The sequence below is a fragment of the Xiphophorus couchianus genome, chromosome 20 (assembly GCF_001444195.1).
Source record: "Xiphophorus couchianus chromosome 20, X_couchianus-1.0, whole genome shotgun sequence".
Lineage (NCBI taxonomy): Eukaryota > Metazoa > Chordata > Actinopteri > Cyprinodontiformes > Poeciliidae > Xiphophorus > Xiphophorus couchianus.
The window spans coordinates 7,020,412-7,046,919 of NC_040247.1; the positions used below are offsets into that span (position 1 = coordinate 7,020,412).

A 26,508-nucleotide genomic window follows, 5' to 3' on the forward strand; every position below is an offset into this window, starting at 1 on the left:
ATGACAGTTGTGTTTGCATTTAGTATTGTGTTACAATTGAACACTACACCACCCTCCAACATTAATCCTACTTTAACCATTTTTTACTCTTTTGCTTCTTTTCTCCCAAAAAATCACCAATTTTAATGAATAAGTGTAACCCAGCCACTTTTTAAATTTATACTTTATTTTTTTAAGGTAAACAGTATCCAGCAGTCAAGGATCTTTCAACCAATCACAGCCTGTGTCTCTGGGACATCAACACAATTTAGGCCAATTTTCAAAAGCAATTTTCAAATTAGGAAAAACAAGACAGCATTGCTGTCTTAAGGTGAGGCAGACCTACTGTATATTGAATTACATAAGTAGGATAATGAAGGGCATTGTTTATAACATTTTAAGCAGTTGGAACTCTGAGTAAGAAAGCCAGACAATAAGTTTAACTTACCACCAAACGTACTGAGCAGGAGTTTAAAGATTTCTACCTCCAAGATGTAACTCTTTTGTCTCTAAAAGTGAACTCTCAAGATTTTAACCTTATTTAAACACTGATAGTCATTAAGTTTGAATGTTATTGAAAAATTAATTTATTACAGTAACTCAGTTCACTAAGTGAAGCACATTTTATAAACAAATATATACAAACTAGTATGCTAAAGCCTTTATTTCAGCAAATTGTGATTTTTGGGGGGTTACGGTTAAGGAAAACAAAGCCTTTTTAGATTACAATATTTCATCAGACAGAAAAACATTTTGAAACAGAAATAGGGGCTTAAAGAAAAGCATATTAGGCTACCTGCTTTGACAAAAAATATTATGACCAATATTCACTTCTAAATTATTAATTAGGACTCTAATTGCCTATAAGTTTGTGAGATATGATAAGGAAAACACTTTTTTGTCCCACCATTACATAGCAACTGTTTATTTTGGTCAAATGAGAGTAAGATTGAGCTTTTCAGCAACAAAACACTTGAGGTAGACTTTGGAGTGATGAGTATGTGGAAATTTCCCTCTTGTCTACTGTTAAGAGCAATCTGTGATGCAAGGCATGGAAAACTTTGAAATAGCAAAACACTTCAAATAAAAACTCTCTTGGGAAACTAAAAATGGGGCCTTTCACCAATGTAATTACACAAAACATATGGCAGAAATCAACCCAAAAATTGTTCATCAGAAGTAAAATCAGAGAAGTCCAAGGACTCTGGAAGATCTACAGAGACTGTGCAAAGAGTAGTGTGCAAATATTTCTATCTCAGTATGCTCTTAATTGTGAAATGTTTTACAAGACTAAGTGCTGTCATACTGAGAAAAGGGGATTGTACAAAATATATTACCTTCAGGGGTGCCAAAAACTGTCACACACGATTTTCTTTCTTTCAAAACAATTGCTTCTTAATATAGAATTTATTCCCAAATGATTCATTCAGATTAAAAATTAACTTTTCTAAGGTTTATTAAAATATGATGAATGTGTTTTAAGACTTTTTGCAAATCTTTCCCCAAGGATGCCCATATACAGTATGTGATAGTGTTGCATAAAATGAGCCCAGTAGTTTTCATATGTCCTTTTCAGCAACGTGGACAGTTTCATTCATCTTCCCTCACTCTGCTTCTAAAATTGCCAGTCCAACGAAATCCCAAAAGTTTTGATGAGCATATACAGTATATATACAGACATACAATATCTATCTCCACAGAGTTCTGATGTGACACATTTACTCACAGACTTTCTGTGGATGTAGGAAGGCACACACCTGAGGCCAAATCTATATTTCCTCTTTGTTGAAAATAATTACCCCTCTGACAGATCTGTCCGGCCCTCATATCTCACCGTCATTCCTGCAGTTTCTTATGTGGTTGGACGTTTGAATTATGTGGTGCAATGTGTGTATTTTGAGCGGTGAGACCAGCTTGTGTTTGCTGTCACACAGAGTCACTCCCGGGGAGATGATGACCGATGTACCAATCTCCGCTGAAGGTCCTAATAAACGCAGGGCTGCATCTGCCCCGAGGACGCTCTGCAATATCAACCATGTGATCAGCAGGTCAGCTGGGATTTGTATCCGAGACTTTTGTCTGATGAATGAATCATTTCCTCTCATCTGTCTCTCAAAACACATTGTATCCAAAGGCTGGATTGCGCAGCACATCAAACACAGACAGGAATATGCAGAGAGGGGAAAAACATAGACACAGCACTGTCATGAATAAATGAAAATCTTCTTGAGGGAGGAAAATGCTGAGGGGAAGAAAATGGATTTATGTGGATGTCTGGATTTTGTTTTTTTCTTTTTGTATATATTATTATTTTCTGGAACTGAGCCCAAGCCTGCAGATATTGTTGCAAGTAGAATGACAATTTAACTTCGTAACTTTATTTCCTCTTTGTCTCTCCCTCTGTGCTTCTGTTACTGTCTCACTTTTCACCAAATCTATTTTGATCGGGACCTTGAAGAAATTGCTTCCCTTTCTTTTCAAGCTGAGTGACTTTATGTTTGCCTGTGTGACAAAAGCTTCAGGGAAACCATTGTTTGTATTTGGATACATTTAAAGCATTTCTGTTTGTCTGCAACTTCTTCAGAGGCAACTTTATATTAGAAAAGTTCCCCTTGGATGCTTTCCACTCTATGTGATATAATTCCAATGTCTTACTTGTCCTCTTTTCAACAAAGCCAGCGCACCGTGATGTGGATGCATGACACTGTTGATTTATTAAATTAAATACTCATATCAAAATAGAAGGAACTTGACAAAACCATTAGCATGCACGCTGCTTTCAAAAGTTAATCTATTATTATTTAATTATTAATAGTGACGTTTTACAGATGGTTTGCACATAAACAGGGTTAGTAAACACAGAGCATTGCAAAAGTATTCAAACAACTTCAACTTTTCTTAGTTCTATTCAGGGTTGATACAAGGGTGAACCATTTAGGTTGAAGAATATTCATGTGTTTGAGCGGCTCAGTCAAAGTCTAGACCTAAGTCTAATTGAGAAGCTGTTTCAATAAAATTGTTATTAATTGCAGACAATGTAATTGAGCTATTTTGGACTCTTCAGGCTCTACATTTGCTAAAAGGCTTGCAGCTGTAATTGTTGTAACAGGTGGTTGTAAAATGTTTTATTGGGTGTGGTTGACCATAAATAAGTGAAACACTTCAACTTTCTATATTTAAAAACAAAATTCAAATCCTTGCATCTTTATTTACTCACTTCACACTGTGTATAAAATTGTAATAAAATGCATTAAAGTTTGTGCATTAATACAGCACTGTGACAGACATTAAAATTCTGTAGTTAATATAACTGTAGAACATTTTTTTTATTTAAGTGTAGCATCTTCTGTCAGCCTTGAATGTTGTAGGGATGAAGGAGTGAAAAATAGAAACTGAACAGAGTTCTGGCATTAAATGTTTCCTAGGAATTGTGAAAATGGAAATTGCAAATGCATCCTTTGAAGCAAATCTGGTTCAAAATAGCAGGAATGTTGCAGTGAGTCATGAACGTACGCATCAACCCCATAAATTAACATAGGATTACATGTATTAATCACAGGATTTCAAGCTTTGACTGCCTGTATGAATCCCCATTTATATTCCGCCACCTGAATGATGATCAACCCCTAATGCTGTGTTTTATCCACAATAAGTTCCAGGAGTTGAATAATCTCTGGTTTTCTCTGCAAAGTCTCACAAGCATATCATCAAAGACTGAGCCGCAGAGCAGTCTGCAGAATTCAAATTTCTGATGAAGTTGTGTCAGAGGCTAAAGAGAGTTTTGAGATTGTCAAAATTATTGGCCTTGATGAGGAAAATGGTTACAGAAGCTCCAGACTGTCTCGGTGACAAGCAGACACAGCTCTGGGTCATGCACAGTTGTAATTCCCAGAAAGGTCAGCCAAAATGACTCCTGACTGCATCAAGCCTGGCCCTGCTCTTTCTACTCCGTCGCCAGAGCTATAATCTGTCTGATATGTCTTTCTAGCGCCGCTTGTGTCATCACTCACACTGCTTTCAGGCTCACTAATGCCACCTCTGACAACAGGGGAGCAAAAAGGGCAATCAGTCCGCATTCCTCACATGTGGTGTTTCTCTGGCTGCGCTGTCTCCATCTTAAAGCTAGAATCTTGTGTTCTCTTGTAGCGGCAGGGAAATCAATGAAAATGGATCTCAGGTGAAATCTGTGTCGCCTTCTTTTTTTTTTTTTGTCTTTTATCACCAGGATTTATTACGGCTTTAACCTCACAATGCTGAAGCAACTCGACCAACCCAAGTCGTAAATTGGCTTGTCAAATGGGATAGCATTACAGAGATGAATGGAAAATGCCAGGGAGCACATTAAATTAAGAATGATGGGAATTATATTACCATTTAAATGAGACAGTCATGGTCCAGGGGGATTACAACTTTTGAGTGTTTATGGTGTGGAATGATGCACTATGAGGAAATCAGAAATGAATTTGAATGTGTTTTTACAGTGGTTCTTCACACAACAGCAGTTTACGTCTAAACAGAAGTCTCAAAAAACAGATCACTAATCGTTACTGTACGGCACGCTAATCTATATGAGAAACATGGAGAACAGGAGTCAAACAAATATGTTTCTTTTCTGATTCAGATCAGATTCTCTGCTTCTTTTGTAAAAACAAAATGAAAAAAAATTTTTCTATGAGAGTTTTTCTCTGAAATCATGGCTCCCCATTCCTCTGCTTGCAGCAGCCCACAAGCAATTACAGAAAAACATGTCCGGAGGGGAAAGAGGAGGAAAATGAAAGTGGCAAACATAGGGAATGACCTTTGCAGACTCCAAGCATGATAAATGTCAAAGGTTTGCTGTTTTTAATTTGTCAGAGTTTCCAGAGAAGCCTGACCTATGCCTAGTTTCAGCCATGTCGTTCCCATCTCAACAGTCGCTGAAGCGGCACCTCAAACCCCATTACTAACCGCTTTTTGCTGAGGCTGGTGCTGTCAAAGCTGCAAATTAGCCCATTTGCAACCTTTCATCATGCACGGTAGCAAGGAAAAGTGTGTTTTGCTCTGGGAGGGCCAACATCGAACAATGCAGTGTATTGCGACAGTGACACGTTGCAGACAGACCAGGGAATCAACACAGAAATATGCCAGGTGTCACTTTTGTGCAACTCTGCAGTACATCATGCTTTCTTAGCAGATGTTGACCTATCTGTGGATCATTGTGTGAAGCTGAAAAAGAGAAGAACAACATTCCTATGAAATATTTGCTGCCTTTAGATTTCATTGCACTTTTTCTTCAGTGCGGAATTTAATGTTCCCTGGAAAAATAACATAAAGATGACAAAAAAAGATTTGTCTTCAGTAGAATCTGTATACAACCCACTAGCTCACATCACCTAGACAGAAGACTGAGCTCAGATTACCTGGGGGATTTATGAAAATCTACAAAAAGCTGCAAGGACGGGACACAAAAGGCATGCAAGCTTCTCTGGTCAGATGAGAGCAGTTATGAAAACTGACACACTGTTGAAGTTATTTTATGTTCATGGCCAAACTATGGTAGTTAATGAGTTATTATGGGATAGCTGACCAAACGTCTGTCTTAGGTTTAGCAGGCCACTCTAAAAATATGCAGTTATGATTATGATTTCAAACCCATTTCCTTTTCATGATCAGTAGTAAATACAATGTATGCCACTTACCACAACAACTAATATGTTTAACCTTTTAATTCTACTTGCTAAATACAGGGGGGAAAGGCTTGAATATTGCAAGTAAGGCTTAAAAAGGAATCTGAGTATTAAAGTTAATTCCTCATGACAGTTAATTATGAAGAATTATAGATAGACAACATCATAAAATGTCTTTTTCCTGCTTCAGGGTTCTTGTAAAAATGTTCAGTGTAATAGGTAACACAAACTGCTGCGGATGAACATTTTGCTTTGCATTGCAGTCTTTTCTAAGACTGCTATTCTGTGAGGTATTCGGCTGACAGTGTGAGCCTGCAGAGAGAAATCAAGAGATTTACAATGAATCATCAGATATCCCTTTACCAAGCTTAACGAGATCCACTCAGTCAGTCCATGTGTGGAGAAAAACTGACCCAGCAAGTCACCTGGAGCACAACTCCCTCTGGTGAAGCATGGTGGTGGACACATCATGCTCTGGCAATGTGCTTCTTTAACAGGAATTGAGAAGCTTGTCTGGGTTGATAGGAAGATGGATGAAGTTAAACGCACAGCAATTTAGAAAGAAAAAACAGAAGACTTGAGACTGTAGTGGGGATTTGTTTTTCAACAGGGCAATACTGAATGATTGGGCTCAAAACATATCAATTAGAAGGATTCAGTCAAACAATCAAGAATTCTTAGTGAAACAATCAGCAATTCTTGGTGAAACCAGAGAATAGCTCTTCAAGCTCTCAATCCAATCTGACTGAACTGTTTGGAAAAATTATTGAATAAAAAATTCTGTTTCTACATGTGCAAAGTTAGTAGACATGCTCCGAAACCCATTGCTGAAAGACTTACATACTGACTCGAGGGTTTGCATACCTCTGCATATTTATATTTCCTATAGTGACAGTTTGAAAGCCCTAATAAACTACAAGTGACTAATTTATTTACATGTGCTGATTAGATGAGTTTTGAGCATTCAGAAAGGGGCGTTGATTTTATTCATGGACTTTTTATATTTACTTGTCAGGGCTCCTTGAAAAGAAAGAGATTAAAAAATAATCAAACACTGAAAAACATCTGTAAATGAAATTCCCTCAACACCTTTTCTGCTAGAAAAGCAATTTACAGATAATTTGCTTCGATGACAATTTTTTTCTTATGTATAACTGAAAGTTGTCATCCCAAAACGCTTTTTCAAAAAGTAATTTGAAAGAAGCTGTGCGAAAATCTCTTAACACCTTTAAATAGTAAAATATTCATATGTTCAACGTTTCCCAGTTTTAAACACAGTCCATAACCTATTTTAAATAAGCAGCAAACCTAGTAATACCAACACTGAGTCTTGCTGTTTGTTCATTCTACATCTATCAGCATGGTACTAATTCATCAGTTCCTGGATACCTCAATCAGTATTCAAACTATAGGTACCTTGGTGATACATAAGTCTCCAAAACAAGAGCTTAAAATAAACAGCATTTACATTATAATGACACTTTTACATGGCTCATAAGCTGTTCTAATTTCTGCAGTGAAACAAATGCTTTAAAATAAAGCTGTTTACAAAAAGGGAAGGAGATGATGCAACACTAATTCAAGAGAGTATCTGCCAAGTCTAAGAAGGTAGAGTTACTCAAACTGAAACTTTACAAAAATATATATTGGACAAATAAAATTAGACTGATCAATTTATATCTAGAATAAAAACCAATAACAGACTGAATGTTTGTTCTGCAAATCTACACAGATCTATTCTTACCTATTCAGTTCTTTTCCAAAGCAACAAACCTCATTCTATTTATTTGGATTTCATTTTGTAGCTTACTACAAAGTAGAGTAAGAGGTATTTTATTCATTTGGGGTTTTGCTTTGATTTCAACTGAGGGTTTGTCCATTTTAGCAAAAGGAATATTTTCATTAAGTCTTCAAAGGGATGGTCAGAGGATCAATTTGAATTGTTTATATTGAAACCGAATCTGTGTATGTAATTGGTTTGCACTGACTGTGTATTTCTGGTTATCCGAATCAGGGGTTAAGGACCACAACTGAAAGGTTAAAATCAATTGAAGTAATGTTTTCATGTTTTTACAAAAAATAGAAGCATGAAAACATTAAGAACCCCTCTAAATATGCATAGAAACACATTTTAATAGTTCACACACCAGATAAATGCATGTGCTCTAATATGGCACTCAGTGGAAACTGTCTTGGCACTACTGCAGAAGCTGACATCTACAGCCTGCCATATTTTCACTCTTGGGGTTCAGCCAATCAGTGGAGAGAAAAATAAATGCAGATCCTGAATTGGCTGCTTTGCAGAAGTAGGTCAATAGCGTATGAAGTATTAAACTTTTTCATCTACCCAAGCTGCATTTTCTTCAGAATATTTTAGACATACTCCATGAACAAAATTAGGGAATAGGAGAATTATACACTTATAACTTGGAATCCTGTTCCAAAGAAAAATCCACGAATAGGTAAAACTGGAAACACTGGCGGCAAACTGAGTGACTGAAATAAATGAACTTTTCAATGACTCTATATTTGAATTAAAAAGTGTTTGAATGAGTAAATTATTATTATTTTTTTTTTTTTTTTTGCAAAACCAGTACCTTTTTATTTCTTAAGTTAATCCTTATATAAACCTGAATAAAGTTATATAATTGCAGATCCTTTTAGAAAACTTTTCTTTTCCTGCTAGGATTAAATGACTGCCTATCTGAAAAGAAGCAAAGTACTTGCCCCCTCTTAGTGTCCTTTGTGCTTGCCATAGAGCACTGGATCAATCAAAGGCTGTTAATCATTAAAAGACTCACAAATCGATCCAACATTAGACCTCATTTTCCTCAATAATGCATTTTTCAATTTCTGCCTCTGCCTTTTCTCTTTCAGTAAAGACTTTTATTGTATTTTCAGATAAAACTGCACGGCAGACTTTGTGTATGCTTTGAATACTTCTCAAATACGCTTTTAATAGAGAGAGAGAGCTTAAAAAGTGCAGCCAACTGAGAGGGCATTTGCCATTCAAAGCATGATTGACGAGAGGCAGCAATCACACAAGCTGGACACTGCTTAGGACATCTGAATACAAGAAGTAAAAGCATGAAAACATTGTGACCCAGCAGTTATTTTTAGTGTTGGTGAAAAAGCACAAAGACTTCATGTCTCTGAAGAAGCAGAGCTCCTTAGCATGCAACTTTGCAGTTCATTGACCTTCATCATGTAACTTCTCTCATCTCCTGAGGGGCTTACATGCTGCTGGTTTGGACATTTTCCAAGGTCAGGGAGAGGGTCTCGGTTCTGTTGGGGGCAGTGATGAGGTCGGAAGTCCAATGTCCTCTGCTGTTGATGAGGGTAACTTTAAAAACCACAGGGAAGACGGAAGGTGGAGAAGTTCAGCTGTGAAATGTTCCCACATCATCCATATTAATTGGCTACATGTCAGTGTTTTATATGTGGAGAAAGATGAGAAGATCTTATTTTCATCTTGTTCCTTTGCTGGAGTACTTTGAAAAAGTAGTCACATCTTTTTAGAATCACCAACTTTAAAGGAATTTATTGGGATTTTATGTGACAGACTGACACAAAGTATTGCTTAATTGTGAAGGAAATGTAAGATGATACTTTTTTATCATATTAAAAATGGAAAGTGTGCTGTCCATTTATGTTTAGGCTGCATTTTTTTTCCAAGAACAGTTTTTTCAGTGCAGTTTCAGCCACAAGTTTTCTGATATGTATATTTACTTTGCATATCCAGAGAAAGATTGATTAATCTCATTGTAATTGCATGCAGAATCTTGGTTAACATCACATCTACACCATGTTCCAAATTATTATGCAAGTGATATTTTCTCAGATTTTCTTAAATGGTCAATGCAAATGATGGTCAGTATAATTTTCAAGTCATGAACTATTACAGTATAAATCAAATTTTACTGAACATAGCTCACCATGAGAACAGTATTTTTTCAAAAATAAAAAGCTCAAAATGCACTGTTCCAAATTATTATGCACTGCAGATTTTCTAAACATTTTATGGATTATAAAGAACTGCAAACGGTCGTTCTTTGAATGTGCAGCATCACATGTACTAAAATCAAAAGCTAATTTAATCAAAAGCGTCTTAACAGACCAAGTTACATGTTAACATAGGACCTTCTTTGATGTCACCTGCACAATTCTTGCATCCTTTGAATTTGTGAGTTTGTGGATAGTATTTGTTTGAATTTCTTTACAAGATGTCAGAATACTTTCTCAGAGCTGCTGTTTTGATATGAACTGCAATCCACCCTCAGATCTTCTGCTTGAGGAAACTCCAAAGGTTCTCAATAGGGTTGAGGTCAGAGGTCAGAGGAGGATGGTGACCACACCATGAGTTTCTCCTCTTTCATGCCCATAGCAGCCAATGACACAGTGGTATTCCTTGCAGCATGAGATGGTGCATTGTCATGCATGAAGATGATTTTGCTATGGAAGGTACTGCTATTCTTTTCAGTCAGAAGGTCCATATACTTTGCTGAGGTAATTTTCACACCTTTGGGGACTCTGAGGGGGCCGACCAATGATTCTCTCCCCATGATTTTGGCCCAAAGCATGACTCCACCACCTCCTTGCTGACGTTACAGCCATGTTGGGATGTGGTGGCCGTCCACCGCCAATCCACTACTGCGTCCATCTGGACCATCCAGGGTTGCACAGCAGTCATCAGTGAACAAGTCTGTTTGAAAATTAATCTTCATGTACGGCTGGGCCCACTGCGGCCGTTTCTGCTTGTGCGCTCTGGTTAGGGGCCCAATAGTAGGTTCATGCACCGGAAGCCTCTGGAGGATCCTCCACCTTGAGGTTCCAGAAGCACCAGCAGCTTCAAATAACTGTTTGCTGCTTTGTAAGGGCATTTTAACAGCTGCTCTCTTAATTCGATGAATTTGTCTAACAGAAATCTTCCTCATTATGCCTTTATCTGTACAAACCCATCTTTGTTCTGAATCAGACACAAATCTCTTCACAGTACAATAACGCTTCAGTTTTTGTTAAATATCTAATGTTTTCATATCTTGTCATCCAGCACTACACTATCTGATGATTTTCGTCAGCAGAGATCCTTTCTCTTTCCCATATTGCTTGAAACCTGTGGCCTGCTTAATAATGTGGAACATCCTTCTTAAGGAGATTTCCTTTAATTGAGCTCACCAGACAAACTAATCAACCCAGCTCTCTGAAATTAATTATAGTGATACAAAGGGCCCTGTCACACAATACCATCTATAAATTTAATAGCACAACAAAAAATGTAATCTTTATGACTCTTGAATCCAATTTGCATAATAATTTGGAACACGGTGTAAATGTCTCAATTTTACCTTGCCATTTTTTCAATCAAATTTGGGTGTGGACTTTGACTGGGCCATTTCAACTTGTGTGAATACTTTGATTAAAACCATGCCATCATAGTTCTGTTGTATATTGAGTTTTGCACCAGTTTCAAATCTTTAGCAGTTGTTAACTAAATTACATTTTATTTATCTTATTCCACTTTGCATAATTTCTGAATGAAATCTTTTCCCCCTAAAGAATTCGATTTTAGAATTTGCAACAAATTTGTATGTTTTTGTGTTAAGAGAGAGAAGATAAAGCCTAAACCTTTTTCAGAAAGAAACATTTTAAGCCTAGGTCTTTAGAGAAGACAGATGTTAGCAATTTCCAAACCAATTCAACCATCTACTTTGCACACACACTGATCGGAACAGCAGTTTCCTGAAGACAGAACCTGAGAGTCTCTCCAGATGACCCATCTCCACATCCACGCAATCAAAGCATTCAACTCCTACTTTAATAAACTTCTAAGCTCATTATTGCATGGTCCTTACTAGTGAAATGTGTATTATCAACAGGAACCAGTAACTGCCAACTGCAATACAACCATTTCAGAACTCTATTTGACTAAAACTGGTTTTATGCTTTTATACTCATACTTTATTTGAGAAATAATAGATGGCATGTTTTCTTCCATATGGGTCCTTGCATAAAATATTTTTAAAATTAAAGAGAAATTGAAGTTAAGGTTGAAATACCCTAAAAAATTCAACAGGTGGCACTCTGTCCTAAATGTACAAAAATGTTCAGATGTGCACAGCCCGATTTGTTTTCGGATCAGTTTCACGTCAACAAAAAAGTGAAAATTCAGCTTGCTGAACTTTTTCTGAACCATTACCCCAAACTCTGTGAGACAGCTTTTACTTTCTGAGGAAGTATTTGGAAATTTAAACTTGTTAAACTCTTACTAGTAAAAAATAAAAAATAAAGAAATTCAACACAGATGGTGTTAGTGTTCCATTCATGTCTTCTGTAATTACACTGACGGTAGATGTCTGATCCGTAGAGGATCCATAAGATCTATTATGAAGCTTTATCTGGGAGGAGTGACACTGCTTTTCATGAAAACTCTCAGAGAGACTCAATATTTCATAGAGCATTGGAGTAAAGCTCAATATAACAACATCTTTTATCTCTAAACAATTTGTCATCTTCTATACATCGAATTTACTTTAAGGGGTTTGTTTATTTATTTCCTAAAAGTATACGCCTTAAATTACTGTTTTTGGTGTGTTTTGTTTTCCAAAGAGACATTTTGTTCTTGCCATTTCCTCCACACATTATAATTCACTTTCCGCACCTGCGTAAAGGGTGTTAGTGCAAAGATGTGTGCAGCCGTTTTGTTAGCACATGCCCAATGTTGTATAACTTTACAAGCTCTGTTACTTTGAGGCACAGATTGCAATCTGCAGCAGTTTAATAGAGCAGTCGTAAACGTCTCCCTACAGCTTTAGCTTAAGAGTTATCCCAGTTCACTCCCCTGTTTAGAAGAATGAATAGATTTAATTCTGTTTAAAAATTATCCTGTACTTCAGCCTTAAACGAAGAACTACATTTATGAGTTAGTTGGCAAGACAAACAGAGCTCACTGCAGAGATTACTGATCCCTGAAACAGCCCACTCCAGAATCCCAACAATCGACTAAACAACTACCCACGCTACAGGAGAGAGTTGCTCTTTGAGTAATAGCCTAACAAACCCCCCAAAGGCAGAATTAAGGAGGTGGGCATGACGTTCACAAGCACTTCAGCACACGGTTACTTGCAGAGATGCCGAGCTCTGCAGGGCTTGCTGAATCTTGTCTGAATTCCACAGCAAACTTAAGGAAGGAGTTCATGGAAAATTCCACCTTTGTGGCATTTAGGGGGCAAGATGATCGAGATAAAGGGCAAGATCCTTCCTGTTGCAGGGTAAATGTAACACAAAAAATAGGTTTATTTTTGATTTATGGTTATGTTTGTTTTTACAGTTTCAAAATCTGAGTTACAGAACAACCAAGGGGAAATATATGCTATTATCTGGAAAAATGCATTAATCAAACTGTATTTTTCTGCTGTTCTCATCAAATTGTATGACAAAAATTACATTATGCATGTCTCAACTCTAAATTTGACCCCATCAACTGTAACAACATACTACAGGTTCCTCTAACATGAGAAACGGACAGGGTCTTGTAAAGCGGAAACCTAATCCTACCTGAAGTGTAAAAAATGGTTTTACGATTCATTTAATGAGGCTCCAATATCCCACAGATTTAAAGCAAAAGTCCAGACAAAACAGTCCAGCTGAGAAAAGGGATTATGATGTTTTTTTTACCATTTAGAGTAGAAAAGCAGGCCATAATATTAAACATGTTTAATGTGTCCGAAGTCTTTACATAAACTTGAGAACAACCATTAGCATCAGATTTTGTCAGATGCTAAAAGTTAGTTTGTAAAAGTGTCTTATTTTTTCCTAAAACACATTTACAATTGTACTAATGTAAATTATCTTATTATCCAGTATTATATTTATGAGAAGCATTCTGTAAAATATGGAGTTAGAATTGCTAAAAAATCACAACAAATATAGGAAGATGTTTTTACTAAGGCTATTATAGAGCTGCGTACATGTCTCCTTGAACAAATACCGTACTGTTTCTAGCGAGTGTTGCCATCAGTCTTAAAGATGTAGTTCAGATATAATGAAGGGGTGTTAAAAATAGGTTATGTAAACCTTATCTACAAGGAAAGCTTTGCAAGTCTGATCAGGACTTCTACCACGTCATACCAACACCAGATTCAGAAGTATTTATAAGCCTTTAAACAGACTTAACGTTTGCAGCAGATGCTTATTTTCATTTAAGTCTATATTATTTCATTTTTTGTGAGTTGAAGTCGTTTCTCATACCAATCAGTATGAATTCAATCTTTAAAAGTGCTTAATCACAGTGTGACTCAAAACTCAAATCCAATATGGCTGCCATTTTCTTAAGATGTAGCAAAAGCGACAGAAATAAACTGTTTGTTCATCCTTCCGAGTTTATTTGTCAATCTGTTTATGAAATAAGTTTACAAACCTTTTCCTCTCATGTTTGAAGTAGGAGTGGGCATTTATCTTATTGTATATTATTTACAGTGATAATTTTTTATGGTAATAAAAATTTGATTAATCAACGTCATCATAAACTCCAGTTAATAATGTTTATAAAAAATAGTGCTTGCATTATAGTTTTGAGTTTGGAATATTTTAATATATCAGATATCCAGTGCTTTAGTTCCACACAAACATTTAACTGGAAAACTAATCTCTGTTTCATCAAACTGAAGACGTTTCAAGAGGTGTTGTTGCAGATTAAATGTGAACTGGTGAGAATGTCCTAAAAGAATCCCACTTTCAAACTCAGCTATTCCTTTCTGCAAATCTTTCTGATAAATGGCCCAAATTTCTTTGGAAAGCATTTGTAGTAATGCTTTAATTTTTCCGTTCTGGTGGATTGAAATGAAGCCACTCCTGTTTATTTTCCTGTTGCCATAGTGCATCATTGTTTTAGAGCCCCAGGCTTTATCATCTCACTCTCTCATACACTCTGTAAGGTTAAACTTAATGTTTGTTGAGCCACTGTTCTAGAACACAGCTCCAATCTACAGAATACAATTATGTTTCAGAATTATGACAACAAACATGAAAAAGAAAAATGCAATATACATATGAGTTTTATATGAGTAAAATGTGTTTTGTTTGTTTTTTTTAATTTGTATTTTTCTCATTTACCTGTGGGAATTAGATTGTTTGTGTCAACACTACTTATTTGAAGTTTGAGAGTTTTGTGCTCAAACTCTGGCTCTACGACTGAACATCACAACAGCATCACTTACTTTGCATTACATAAAAACCAAACACATTGCTGAAAAAACTATTCTGTCCTCTAACACATTTCTTCAGCTTTTGCTGTCTTTGTTGTATCATTCCAGTAAAATGAGTAATTATAAAATACAGTTTTCATCTATTAAGGAATCAAATTACGCAAACACACCTAGCTCTACATAGGTAAGAAGTGATGACCTCCTAAACTTGTTAAAGGTTTGTGCCTCTTTCGCAGCAACAATTTCAAACAAGCATTTAAGATAACATATAATCACAGACTTTTGCAATGAAGAATTTTCAATCCAGTCTTTCTTGCGCAATTAAATAATTTAATCCACAGCAGAGAGTTTTTAAGCATAAATTGACTGTTCAAGGTCGCACTATGCTCAAGAGATCTTAAGTATAAGCCATTCAAAAATCTTCATTTTTTTTCTTCATTTACTTCCCAAAAGGATCATCAAGAATGTTTTTTAGCAAATGTGAGACAAGCCTTTGTGTTTACTTTTTTTTTTTGTCAGCAGTGTTGAAGCTATTTCTGTCTGCTCTCATCCTAACTGTTGAATATCAACCAAAGTGATGCCTCCAGTGGTTTAAATGGTTTTCTGGATGCCTTAATGACCTCCTGGATGAATCTTTGATGCATAGTTGAGGTAATTTTTGTTGACAGGCTACACCTGGGAAGGTTAATTTCCATATTTTCCCCATTTGTGGATAATGGCTCTCACTGTTATTCTCTGGGGACCCAAAACCAAAGAAATGGCTTTGTAATTCTTTCCAGACTGACAGATGCAATTGCTTTGTTTCTAATCTGCTTTTGAATTTCTTTAGATTGGGACATTTTGAATTGATTTTTGAGATCTTGCAGCCTATTCTTCATGTTGTCAGGCAGATTCTTTGTAAGTGATTTATTGATTACAGCAGAAATCAGGTCTTGATATGGGTAGTGAAAGTAGACTCAAATTTTCAAAAAGATGTGGGCAATCATGGTTAATTCAAACTATTTCTTTACAATGGTTGGTTCAACTTTCCCTTAATTTAAAAAAATCCTAATTTTAAAACAGCTTTTGTTTTTTGCCTCATATTGTAATGTGGTTGACTATACAAAATGTAAAATGTATCAAAAAGCAAAAGTAAGACATCCGTAGGATGGCAAATATTTTTCAGAGCACTGCAGTCGATGTATGTAGAGGCACAAATGGTACATTGTTGACAAAGATTAGAGTTCTGTATGTCTCATTTACTGTGTTTGTGTAAAGTAATACTGCCGCATTTCCTGAATGACTCAACAAAATGTTCAAAATTTCAAACTGTGATTGTTTCACAATCCTTCATTGAGTTTGGTTCACCTTAAAAAAAAAAAAGTGCTCTGAGCAATCATTTTGTCTCCCGCCTTTAAAAAACAATAATTTAAATAGATTCAAATCTGGATTTATGCCTTCTCATAGCTTTTAACATGACTCAGAGTCCCCCAGGGACCCAGGACTGGCTTATCAACATATTAATCCCCTCAAACTGATGTTTGGTTGAAGCCTGTTTTTGGTCTGACACACACTTTTTTCTCTCTTTTGCTTTCAAATATTGCCTTGATCTCAGAGAGATTACCTGTGTGAAGATGAAACAAAAATACTTGGAAAAAAATCACGTGCACATTTTGAGAGAATATTGACGTAGCAACCACTGATGCTTTAGTTCAAGTCGGGGCTTGTCTTTGCTTTCATTTCCGCCACTTCAAGCTGTCTCCCTCCACATTGCTGGTGAAAGAGTTTAAATATTCAGTTATTCTTCAGAAGTTCCAAACATCTCTGTGCTTGTTTTCCCTGTTTTTACTCAACATTTTCTTGCTATTATCTTTTCTTTATAAGAAGCAGTTTTAGGGAAGCAGAGCATGTGTTCTCTGAGTGGGGGGCCAGTCACCATCATTCCACTCTCACCAAGTCTTGCGAATACTGTATGACTATACTGATAGTTTCCTGATAGTTTTATTGCTTCACTCTTCCTGCTTCCATGGAAAATTCAAGAGTTTTACATTATCATTTTTACATGCATGGAATAAATGGTTTACTTTTTACATTTTTTGCTAAATAGAATTAGATTTTGTCATGTCACAACCACAAACTTCAAAGTATTTTATATTTCAAGAATGTATGTATTTGAACAACACAAAATAGTTCATAATTGTGATGTGGAAATAAAATAATACATGGTTTACACTTTTTTACAAAGAAAAATCAATAAGGTGCAACATGTATTTGTATTAGGACCTCTTTATTTGGTTACTCCGAAATAAAATCTAACTCCATGCTTCCAAAAGTCACTCTTTTTTAAATCACACATCCACTAGCTATGTGTGATTTAATCTTCTCTTTCTTGAAACTCGGAAAGGTTTGTTAAAGAACATTATTGAAAAAACAGCATCTTAAAGACATTATGAATACAAAGCAGACGGATTAAAAATAAAACTGTGAAAACGTTTAATGCAGGTTTAGATTATAAAACAGTATCCCAAGCTTTGAATATCCCACTGAACTCAGTTTGATCCATTACCTGAAATTTTAAATAGTATTACACATCAGCAAACCTACTAAGACATAGTCATTATACTAAAGTAATTTGTTATGATGATATGCACTGACGCAGAGACTGTGGCTAATTGCTCCCTTGGACTAATTTCACTTCTCACCTTTACAGTTTTACTTAAAAAATGAATTAAAAATTAAGATGCTGCACTTTTAGCTTCAGCTGATCACAGTTTTTATCTGTTAGATTAGAGTTCTACAAGTGGCTCTTTGGCTCATTTAATGTATTCAATAACAAAAATACCACCCTGTTTTTGTTTGTTTCAGTCTGTTGTTTTGTACCCACATAAAAAAAAAACACCCCCACTTTGGTAAATTTGTACCAGAACTGCCAGGTAGTAAAATCTGCAGACGGAACAAAAGTGGTTTTTTGGACTCCACAAATGTGGTTTTCATGAGGGGTTTCAAGTAAATGTCATATGAGGGACAAAGCAAATGCATGGAAAACAGTTAAGATGAAACCAAAATGTAACTTTTTAGTCAACATACAAAATTCTGTTGTTGGTGAAAAAGTAAAACTTCACATAATTTTGAACACTGTGAAACATGGTGGTGGCAGCATCAAGCTGTGTGGATGCCTGGCTTAAGAAGAGGTGAGAAAGCTAGTCAGAATTGAGGGTGAAATGGATGAAGCTAAATACAGTGTGATCCTGGAAAATGAGGCACCAAAAGAAGTTTAAAGGATATGAATACCATACTGTAATCTAACATAGTCAATTTTGAGCTCTAAAAAATCAGGATTTAGAAAGTGTGTTTAATTTTGATACAGATCTACAGTTCAAAATTTTAATTAATGACTTTAGGGTTGACTGTGACAGACAGATTTTATTTCTGAAAATACCAAGGCAAGCTGTTTCTCACTGTCCTTTATGCTTAATTAATAGTCTGCTGACTCTTGCTACTTTACTGTAGGTAATGCTTAAAGATGAGAGCACTATCAATCATCTGCTTAATCCTACAAGCTGGCCATATTTCATTGATTTAATACAAATTTGACTTACTTCTTACCATACTGTATTGCTGAAGTTAGAACTAGTCAATGCCTTAATGTGCAGATTCAAGTATCTTATTATTGTTTTCTTTTAAATAGTTCTTTGGCTTTGTATTTTGCTCCAGAACAGGCGTCCTTGCTTGCATGCAGAGTAACATTCCTGGCAAGTTGTAACATGACTGTGAGTCTGAGGAAATCAGTTAAACCAGGTGGATGCAAGAGAAAAACTCACAGATAGTCATCTCTGGATCATATATATTTTTCAAAAAAGGAATCGAAATTGTAAATATTTGCTGGCAGCTATTGGGTCAGACTTTAGAGCACATTACTCTGAGGTATTTTAGCTGTTGTTTGCATATTTAAAGAACAGATGCGAGTTCTACTTTGTAATTCTTCATTTCTCTATCAGTTCTGCAGTCAAAGATCATTTCATTGTGTTGATTTATATACCAGTACAAAGTACTTTCTGTCTGTGGCTTCTCTTTGACAAATAAATCCTGTAAACAACAAGCCTAAAGAAAAATCCCATAAATGGAAACAACAGAGACATTATCAGTGAACTCAAAAAAAACTTATTACAGCAAGTCTCTCATTTGCACCAAACCAAATGTAGCTTAGGATGTGTTAATTAGTGAAACAGGAATAAGCTTCAACTGTTTTAGTTATTTAAACATCATCAGAGGCATATATTAGATTTTTACTTTTTTTGAGATCCAATTAACTAAAACTTGACATAGAAATAAAGGAATAGAAATTACTCTGCTTATTCTAAAAACATTGATTTCTGAATGTTTTTGTTTCGTCTTGCTTGTTTGGTGCTATTGCAGTGTTTTGCTCCTGTTTGCACCTTGTAAATTAATTTATCATCAACTTTGTCAAACTGGTAAAGAAAGTTTTTTCTGCGGGGGAGGAGATGTTTCTGAGTTAACATTCAATTGCAGCAGGGTGTGGATTTGCTCCCAGGCAAAAAAAAAGGGGGGGTTGGTTCAACCCTTCTTCTGCTTTGCTATTGGTGGACAGAGGGACAAAAAGATTTGTATCTGGTGCAGGTAAACAGATTCACGTCAGGCGCGGCACATCAGCAGTCCTGGGGTATCAGCTGGCAGGATTTTGAGATTTTTGTGTAACAAGACACTCCGGACAGTTCTGACAGCTTTTTTGCACAGGTTTGTATCTGTATATTTTGCAAATAGGATGCACCTGTAGGTTTTCAGTTTTGCTAAAATCCATTCATTTTCTAATTTTTCTGTATGCAGGAGGTTTTGCTTGGAAGGTAGCAAATTCTGTTTTCTATCCAACATTAAGATAGAATGGAAAAAAATAGACAATCTACAGTGAGAAATGGAAGGCTAGTAGGAGGTTGCATTTGTGCTTGTGTGATCATGTTAAACTGCCTTCAGCATTCTCCAGGCTCAAAAGACTTCAGAAAAACAGAAAGCCGTGACAACAGGTCTTGTCTTGTGCGGGGAGAGGCCTTCCTGACGCGCCCTTCACACACAGACTGAGACACTTGAACATACACCCTGATGGAACCTGTTCTTGTGTCTTTGTTCTCTGTTTTAATGATTTGACTTTTTTTTCTCCTTACAGGAAAGCCCTGAAAGGACAGATCGGCATCCAGTAATCCAACTGCAGGGTCCCGAATCTATCCATGTATTCTATCCTTCATTCCACCGGAGTCTGTCTTAAAGTGCCAATCAGATTTCAGTGGTTTGAAGAGTAAAACACATGAGATTTCTCATCTGGAGAAAGAGCTTTGAGAGCAAATATGATAGGTTTTAACATTTGAAACTTTTAAATTAAAAGTAAATGTTACTCTTTGATGTGACCTTTAAATGTTCTTCATTGCTGATGTCATCTTGTTGGTAAATGCAACAGTTCTGCACAAGCACTGCAAGAGTTTCTCCTCTCTCTCCTCACCTGCAGATTAAAAGTGTTACACCGATTTCACTTTAGAGTTACTTCAGGATAACAGAGAGCAGGCAGAACCATTGAATGTCTCTGGGCTGTCAGTGACGGAGGTTGTTATGTCCTTTATTCTCTTATCTCGCAGTATTATGACTCCAAATTTCTTTCACTGCCACATCAACTGGGAACTCTCCATACCTTATAACAAAATGAATAATAAAATGAAATAAAATTTTGTGACTCTTCTTCATCTTTTGCAACATTTTACAGCTTACATATGATTCAGACAGACATTTTCAGGAATAAATGGAATAATTCATTATTGTGAAATGAACATTTTGGAATGTATTGTTCCAGCACTCCTTTCTGCCAGACAGGACACATAATAAAAAGAAAAAAAAAAAAAAAGAATGAACATTTTATTTTATGACTGAGCTACGAAGAATGTACTTTTGGAGTCAGGTTTTCAACCAAATCTGAGTGTGGCAATTAACCTGCCTGATTATCACGGAACATTTCCCACATTCTATTCAAATGCTTAATAATGGCTAAATGGGGACTTGGAAGTCATTTGACAGCAACATGAAATATAATTTGTACTGCTGGTACATGAGAAATAAACCAGGAAAATTAACACACTTTTAGATCAGGGGAGATGTAGCTGCCACTATTTTCTTTCATATAGAGGGACACATAATGTCAAATACAGTGCTAGAAAATTTGTAAAAATTATAGGAAAAAGTTCCAATTATCTGCTCTTATTTTTTATAGGTATGTGCTTGAATAAAATTAACATTTTTGTTTAATTATATAAACAATCGATAAATTTTCCCCATATTTTAAATAAAAATTATTTCACTGACAATATATTGGCTCCAATAAAACAAAAAGTAGATATTCATATTTTTTTTTGACAACACCATTCTAATGGTTGTTTTAAAGTTGAGAAATCAGTGTCTGGATTTTGCATTATAGTTTTCATGCATGCTGGCATTAGTCTTTCACTTTACTGCTGGGGTAGGGTGATGATCTAATCAGTATCAAATGATGGTTGTCAAACATTTAAAAATCATAATTTTGGATAAAAAAGATTGCTGTGATCATTTTTTTTTTTTGTTATTTTACAGAGATGCAACTTGCTTAATAACTCCTTAAAAAAAACTCCAAAAATTCAACTCTAGAATGTTCTAACAGAGATAAAGTAATTCTTGTCAGAAAGTGTGATTTCAACAGAATAACCTACACATGACCCAGATATTAGAAAAGCTCAGTTTCATCTCAGCTTCGGTTTCACCTCCAGCCATGTGTGCAATCGACCGTCCCAGATTGCCCTCATATAGAATGAAGGTGAGCTGTTTTTCCCAGCAAAGGCTTTTCCTGTGCTATACACCTCAGCCTGCTGTTCACCTTCCTGTTAGACACGATGATAACCAGAGGGCTCAGCGCTGCGTACAGCGAGGCGAAGAACACACGCAGGTCAGAGATCAGCGAGGAGCTCATCGTGTGCCTCAGAGTGAGTGTGTACACCCAAAGACAGTTATCGACCCCATAAAGGACAACATAAATTGTCACGAGCACGACTACGACTTTAGCAGCCCGCTGCTTGGAACCGCAGGTACCTGAACCAGCATGGCCAGCGCCACGGAGCCCCTTAAGGTGTTGGCTGTGTTTGTAGAGGAGAACAAGAATGATAAGGCTGGTTAGAGTCATGAGGGCCATAGGCACCACATCTCTACTCACTTGTATTGCCCCATAAACCTTTTTGAGGATATCTGATGGGAAATTCACATAACAGAATTCCACATTGACAGCGCTTGTTGCCACAGCAGTCACATTCTTGGAGCTCACAGAGAACAATATGGCCCCTGCACTCAGGCTAGCATGGAGGACCCAGAGGAAGACGAACACAATGGGTAAACTTTGGGCCACTAAGATGCGGAGAGAGGCCCATTTTGATCCAGGAGGGGCAATACTCAAACATTGATACGCACTAAGGAGAAAGGTAAGCCAGATAGAGAGGGCCCTGGAAGTTCGGTAGATGAAGATCACACCTTTGCAGCCAATGTCTCCAAAGACATTGGCCAGGTGGAAGGACGCCAGTGTCTCCATCAGACAGCGTACAAGCACCACCACCAGGTTAGTGCAGGACAGATGCAGGACAATGGCGTCTGCTGCATGGAGACAGCTCTCTTGAAGGATAAGAAGGAGGAAGGCAACAATGACCGCCATGTTCCCAGGAACTCCAACAACGGTGAGCGACAGAAAGAGCATCCCGCGGATATCCTCATTAGATGGCATTCCTGCAGAGAGAAAAAACAATAAATAAAGATAGAAAATCATTCAATGATATTTGACAAAATGTTGAATGTTTAAAGTTATTCAAGCTGGTCTCAAAAAAAAACCTTTGGTGGAAGTTAAAATCCCACCTGATGGCAGGTAAGGAAGGCTGAGAGCTCTGAAGCTGAACTTGTGCCTGACAGACGGTGATCCCGTCATGAAGTCAGTAGACTTTTTCTTTCTTTATACCTGGAGACAGGTAGCAGCTGTTGGTTCTGCTTTGCATGGTCCATTGACTTCTCTTCCCTCAGCCTCCAATTACTTGAGATCAATCCACATGACTGATTCTGTCCTCTCACTGGGTTTAGACAGACCAGATTAACATGAAGAAGCCACTGATTGTTCTCATTTATATGGTACAAAACACTTAGAGCTGACAGCAAGATGGTAGCAAGAGGAAGAACATATTAGAGCAATGTTTTAGTGTAAAAAATGATCAGATAATTTATCAATGTCTATGTTTCACCAAGTGGAAATGATTTTGTTACATATTATTATGTCTTATTTTTCATTTTTCCAATTAGTTTCTAAATACTTTTTTATAAACACGATCTGCTTTAATAATTCATTAGTTTAGATTCCTTCAATCATTTTTAAATGAATTACAGGTTACATTAAAGGTTCAGTTACCTTTGAATACCACAGTGCCCCCCAGTGGAGAGATATAAAACATGTCACATCCAGCATTGTCTTAACTTAATGTTAAGACGATGCTTAACATTAAATTATTTGTTTTTGTTTTTTGTTGTTTTTTTGTTGTTTTTTTACCATAACAACATATCTTAAAATCCAACTTATTGCTGTGGTATATATCCAAAGGCAATAAATCTTTACAATTGTGGATGGACACGTCAATGCAAGTAGGTGACATAATTTACCTGCAGGTCCCTCTGCAGGGAATTGGAAATTAGTCTTTAGGTGATTTCTCTTGGTTGTGGCCAAAACAGAAATAAAAAGGGACTTCCTTGAAAATGCCTCAAAATACCCCTGTTGAATGTTAAATGTTTTCTATTGGACTTCCCCTTTTAAATTTATATTCTGACATAAATAAAGTGGCACAAGTAAAAAAAAGAGTAGCCTTTTTATAGCACCCTTTTTACAACCTTACTTGAGTAAGAATAATGTTGAAGTTGTGCTACTACTACATGAATGCTATCTTTGGATTAACTTGCTCACTTCTTTGGTGTTCAGATTAGCTTTTAGTGGGTTGAAATGCTACATTGGTTTTGCTAATAATCATCTATTTTGGCAAAATAAAGAAATCTATTTAGACATTTTATGTTTGTGAAATTTAACACATTTGAATATGACTGAATCCCACTCATTTATTTTGCTAGTGTTTTAAAAAATAAAACACACTAGAAAACACTAATTTAAATGAGTGTCTAAGAGGTTCTATGGAACATATTCTTACATAAACAAGATGAAATAATGTGCCATTGTCCCCTTCAACTCAAACTAAGTATAAGAGCAAAAGATTCCTTTTCACAAGATGTTGCACTGATATAGAAAATCGATCACAAGTGTAGCAAATTTATATCCCATTGCACATTTATAATCACCAGCTGTTTTATTCTAGATATGACTTTTATAATTAATATAAAAATGTTACATTGTTATAGATTTAATTATTATTAAATGTATTTTTGATATAATAATTATGATGGCAACTAGAGAATAATTACTTGCCAGGAGGAAAGGGCCTCAATAACATCCCTCAGGGAAATTCAACAGGACGTGTTGTATTCCCCTGAGGAGAACAAGCTTCAACATGCCTTTCTAATTAACTCACTGAACATGTAAACATGTGAAAAAGAACACTAAGGAAAAGACTTTCTCTAATGATGATTTTTTCCATAGAAGACTCCCGTGAGAAAAACAACTGTCCTAAAAAACAGTTAGCATTCAAAGCGACGGTTCCAGCTGATGGACCCTGAACTCTCTGTGCATTTAGAGGAAAATATGCGGCTCACATGCTATTCTCCACTTTCACTGAAAGAATCCCTTAGGTACATTTCAAACTGTGGAGGCTTGCATTTTAAATTAATACTGACCAGATTTGCTTCTGCCCCTAATTACTGCAAACAGGTATTGTTACATACCTGCAGTTAATTGTCCTGCTCCTCTGTGTCTCTTTAATATGCTCTCTAGACATAAAGTCAGAAAAGACCACACAACAAAGCACCATATGTCCTTTTGTAAAAACTAATGGTTGTACACAAAAATTACACACTGTTTCGTTCCCTTGTTGGTTAACTGTGTTTTCCTTCTCTCTCTGGTTTTATGGAAAGTGAAAAGCAAATTTCGTAGAACCAAAACAAAACTGGAGGCATGAAAAACAGTTGAACTTGTCATATGGTTACATAAAGCAGCACAGCTAAGTTGTTATAATGAAAAAGAAGCATTTCTTTTAGCAAGGATGAATCTTAAGGTGATTCAAATATTTTACACATAATTTTATTTTACATAAATACATTATTATGAAAATGTATTTATTTATAAAGGAACTCTTTATTAAAACACACACACATCTCTATATGTACTATTTATAACTATTTACTTATTGTTCTGATTTGTTGTGTCCACTACAAGATGATTTTGTTCAATGTAATGTCAGACAAAGTTTATGACAGTCACAGAATACCCTAAATGTTGAACATATTGAGTGATGATTAGCACTCAATATATTCAATATATTTTTACTCAAGTAAAAGTAAAAAAGTAGCTATTTAGTAAAAATGCTACTTAAGTACTGAGTACCAGATCATAACAACTGATTTAATGTTTTACAATAATGCCATCAGACAGGAAAAATAAACAACTACATGAAGTTATGTGCAAATTCTGGTCATTTAAAACTGAAACTAAAAGAAGAAAAATAAAATAAATGACATAATTACAAAATAACAAATATTAAAGCAGAAAAAACATGTTTCCAAATCAATTTCTCCATATGAAACTGAGGAAGCTATTGCTTACAGTAGTGTACACATTAACAATGTGTAGTGTTTAGTGTATCTAATTAATCTCCAAATGTCTTAACAGGCTCAGCAAATGGAAAATAACATTTAAACAGCCAAGCTTATATTAAAACAAGACGTCTCCCTTTAACATAAACTATTGGTTTGTATCTGTCTCATGTATTTTTGGTTAAAATATTCTTGTTCATTATTCAGCAAAGTTACTGGCACTGGGTGGAGAAATTTATGAGGATTATCATAACAATAATATTCACTAGCAAAAATACTCAAGTAAAAGTATAAAATATGGGCAGGTTAAAACTACTCAGAAAAGTACAACTTTTCCAGATAAGTTGCTCAAATAAATGTAACTGAGTAAAGGTAAGTACCACCCACCTTTTCTCATACCGAGGGTGAGATAAAATACCAACGCTTTAACTTATTTGATGGCTACCTCTAAAAATAAATCTTATTTATTTTATTCCTGACACATAAAATAGTTTTAACAATATCCTCCTCAGAAATGTGTTCATTAAGAAATCATAGTAACAGGGAGATCAGGGAAATCACTCTGTAAGCATCCCAGTTTATACTAGCCGCTACTGTATTATAATAAGTCAAGTGTTTTGTTTGTGACTCTATTCCTCTGAGACAATGTGAGTCTAAGTTAGCTTATTGCATTAAATTGCCAAACTGTGAGCTCAATCTTGGCCAGCAGTCTTGAGGGACCTTGAGGATTATAAATTGTCTCTCACAGGCTATTTGGCAGCCTGTTTACTAAAATACTTTTGCTTTTTATCCGTAGCTTCAAGCGAGAGTAAGGTCTATCAGATTTGGATTATTAAGGTTTGTTTCACATGATTTAACTAAGATTTATGTGGTTTGCA

The 26,508-nt window shown here is 35.9% G+C and overlaps 1 protein-coding gene across 1 annotated transcript; it reads right to left on the reverse strand.

The window, feature by feature from the left end:
• Window positions 1–21,427: 21,427 nt before the first annotated feature.
• On the reverse strand, window positions 21,428–22,728 carry ora2 (olfactory receptor class A related 2). Its single transcript, XM_028003923.1, has one exon. The coding sequence runs from the start codon at window positions 22,662–22,664 to the stop codon at window positions 21,657–21,659; it is 1,008 nt and encodes a 335-aa protein (XP_027859724.1). The 5' UTR covers window positions 22,665–22,728; the 3' UTR covers window positions 21,428–21,656.
• Between the last annotated feature and the right edge of the window lie 3,780 nt (window positions 22,729–26,508).